The following is a 3417-nucleotide window of genomic DNA, read 5'->3' as shown; positions in this document are numbered from 1 at the left end:
CACCGACGCGAACGGGGGGGCTCTGACGTGAAGGGGGGGAGAGGGGGGACTCCCGTGTGAAAGGGGATCCTGACATTATAAAGGAGCAGTTCTGCCGCGAGGTGCCATACAGACTGATTGGATAGATGAGGTAGGTTGTCACATGACATGCAGCAGGTTTGGTAGATCTAAGGGAGATTGTAGTGGGTATGGTCTCTGACGTGAAGGGGGGGAAAGGGGGGACTCTAGTGTGAAAGGGGATCCTGACATTATAAAGGAGCAGTTCTGCCGCGAGGTGCCATACAGACTGATTGGATAGATGAGGTAGGTTGTCACATGACATGCAGCAGGTTTGGTAGATCTAAGGTAGATTGTAGTGTGTATGGTGAGAAGCCCGTCACTGACCTCCTCGGAAGGCCGGCAGCCTCGGGCGTCTCTTGGTGATTTTTCAGTCACTGACCGGGGAACAGCCAATGAGAAGCCGGAGCTCCTGATCGGCACATGTTCCAGGTCGGTGACTCGAGGTTCTGAAGCCACTGAATTAGTATGGCGGCCAGGCAACAAGCATTTATTAACAGGCCTCCGTAGTGTCTCAGTACAGAAGCCATTGTGGGAACGGTGTTACCTTCTGGGGGATATGAAGGGAATGCAGAGAAGGAGGACAACGAAGACCTCGGCATACAGGAAGGTCGCTACGGCCGTCCACTGAAGACTCATCTTCTCAGCTCAGAACCTGAAAGAGACAAAATTGAGACAGGAAGTGAGTAAGAGGCGCGCACACGTGTTGCAGAAGTAAAACTCAATGACAATCCAACATAACATATGAATCAGTCACGGGGGTCGGAGCACATTGGAGACGCAGCTGGATGCCCTGCACATGCTAGGGGCCCCGTGCATCCTAGGGGCCCCTACAAACTGGCTCTCTCTAGCACAGCGTCCCCCCAATTGAAGAAAAAAAAAAATGGCAAACGAAAATGTAACTGACCAATTATGACCATATAAGGTCAATGACATCATCAGCACCCCGCCCCCTTTGTTTCCTGGAAATGCCCCGGCCGCACCTGACTGGGCGGCACCGATAGGTTCTGATGAGCTCGGGAATGGACCGAACCCTAAATCATCCCTAGGGGTGGGCAACCTGGGCCCTCCCACTGTTGTGGATCTACAAGTCCCATGAGGCATTGCAAGACTGACAGCCGCAGCAGTGCCGAGGTCGCCCACCCTGGCAATGACCCAACGTTCTGACGCTGCCGGCCGCGCGCTCAATCTGGGTCAGCAGCTTAGAGAATACCACAGCCAGGAAATTAGCGTTTTCCAGAAGGAAGTCCAATCTACGTCGGGTGTGGCGGCTGCTGCTGGCGTAGGCCCCGTGCCGCCCAGATGACCGCCATTGCTGGATGCCAGGAGCTCAGCGGGACGCCATTCAGAGCATCCCGCTCCGCTCCCTGGCAACCAATGACATCGGTGAGCTGGGAGGGAAGCCAGGCAGGGCATGTCACTGGTTGCCAAGGGCTCTTAGCAACCTGGGACACTGTGGCCACTCCCCCTACTAGCCACCCCCTCCAATGAGCAGGTCAGGAAGCCGGACAGAGGGACACAGGTTGCCAAGGGCTCTTAGCAACCTGGGACACTGTGGCCACTCCCCCTACTAGCCACCCCCTCCAATGAGCAGGTCAGGAAGCCGGACAGAGGGACACAGGTTGCCAAGGGCTCTTAGCAACCTGGGACACTGTGGCCACTCCCCCTACTAGCCACCCCCTCCAATGAGCAGGTCAGGAAGCCGGACAGAGGGACACAGGTTGCCAAGGGCTCTTAGCAACCTGGGACACTGTGGCCACTCCCCCTACTAGCCACCCCCTCCAATGAGCTGGTCAGGAAGCCGGACAGCGGGTCAGGAAGCCGGACAGAGGGTCACAGGTTGCCAAGGGCTCTTAGCAACCTGGGACACGGTGGCCACTCCCCCTACTAGCCACCCCCTCCAATGAGCTGGTCAGGAAGCCGGACAGAGGGTCACAGGTTGCCAAGGGCTCTTAGCAACCTGGGACACGGTGGCCACCCCCCTCAATGAGACGCCGCTTGAGGCTGAACGAGGCCTAAACCAGACAGAATCTGGAGCAGTTGCCATGGCAACCAATCAACCAACCCCCTCTTCATTTTGTTCCGTCAAGCTTTGAAAATGAAAGATGGAAGCTGATTGGTTGGCAACGTATCGCAGTCTACCAGTCCTCAGATGTGGCGGCTGCATTTGTTTCCTTATTTCCCCCATGCGATCCGGCCAGTGACACACTTCCTGTCCTAGGGTGACAACACTCAATCACCGTATCTGGAGGGAGAAGTGGTTGTCACCCCGTTTTTTTTGTCACAGGTTGCCAAGGGCTCTTAGCAACCTGGGACACTGTGGCCACTCCCCCTACTAGCCACCCCCTCCAATGAGCTGGTCAGGAAGCCGGACAGAGGGTCACAGGTTGCCAAGGGCTCTTAGCAACCTGGGACACTGTGGCCACTCCCCCTACTAGCCACCCCCTCCAATGAGCTGGTCAGGAAGCCGGACAGAGGGTCACAGGTTGCCAAGGGCTCTTAGCAACCTGGGACACGGTGGCCACTCCCCCTACTAGCCACCCCCTCCAATGAGCTGGTCAGGAAGCCGGACAGAGGGTCACAGGTTGCCAAGGGCTCTTAGCAACCTGGGACACGGTGGCCACCCCCCTCAATGAGACGCCGCTTGAGGCTGAACGAGGCCTAAACCAGACAGAATCTGGAGCAGTTGCCATGGCAACCAATCAACCAACCCCCTCTTCATTTTGTTCCGTCAAGCTTTGAAAATGAAAGATGGAAGCTGATTGGTTGGCAACGTATCGCAGTCTACCAGTCCTCAGATGTGGCGGCTGCATTTGTTTCCTTATTTCCCCCATGCGATCCGGCCAGTGACACACTTCCTGTCCTAGGGTGACAACACTCAATCACCGTATCTGGAGGGAGAAGTGGTTGTCACCCCGCCTGGACAGGTATTTCAATGATTAGTAGCCAACACAAGAAAAAAAACTTCCTCCTCCCCCCCCCCTTCTTTAGATCTGCTCACAGGAAGTGACGAGGAGGCGGCATTTCTGGCAGGATCGCCGGGCGTATTCTGTACCTGCTGCCAATGTCGTTGGCCTGAAAAAAGGTAAAAGCCGCCACGCCTAAGGGCTGTATTTGCAGTCCCTGTACAGCAAAGCTCAGGCGTGGGAGAGGGAGGGGCAGCACTAGCAGCCAATCAGTTGTGCTCTGCTGATGACATGCAGATAGGAGGAGAGAGCAGAGTGACAGATTTGCTTGTCAGTCTGTTGCTTCTCTGATCACTGTCCAATGACAGGATGGAGGAGGAGTAAGACCCATAAGTGTTACTTAACCGCAACAGAGAAATATCAGGTCTTCTGAAACCACGCCCCCCCCCCCCCC

At 55.9% G+C, this 3417-nt stretch overlaps 1 protein-coding gene across 1 annotated transcript in view; it reads right to left on the bottom strand.

Moving 5' to 3' along the window:
• BCAP31 (B-cell receptor-associated protein 31) overlaps nt 1-709 on the bottom strand; it is a gene marked incomplete at its 3' end in the record, with an annotated part of 16480 nt that extends 15771 nt beyond the window's left edge. Inside the window, exon 1 of the mRNA XM_018575249.1 lies at nt 605-709. Within this exon, the coding sequence (XP_018430751.1) occupies nt 605-696 (92 nt within the window). The remainder of the gene's footprint in view (nt 1-604) is intronic.
• Between the last annotated feature and the right edge of the window lie 2708 nt (nt 710-3417).

This window comes from Nanorana parkeri, unplaced genomic scaffold (genome assembly GCF_000935625.1).
Source record: "Nanorana parkeri isolate BGI_ZX_2015 unplaced genomic scaffold, ASM93562v1 scaffold3690, whole genome shotgun sequence".
NCBI classification, from domain to species: domain Eukaryota; kingdom Metazoa; phylum Chordata; class Amphibia; order Anura; family Dicroglossidae; genus Nanorana; species Nanorana parkeri.
The sequence above is the reverse complement of the archived record's forward strand: the minus strand, read 5'-3'. Positions and strand labels throughout refer to the sequence as shown.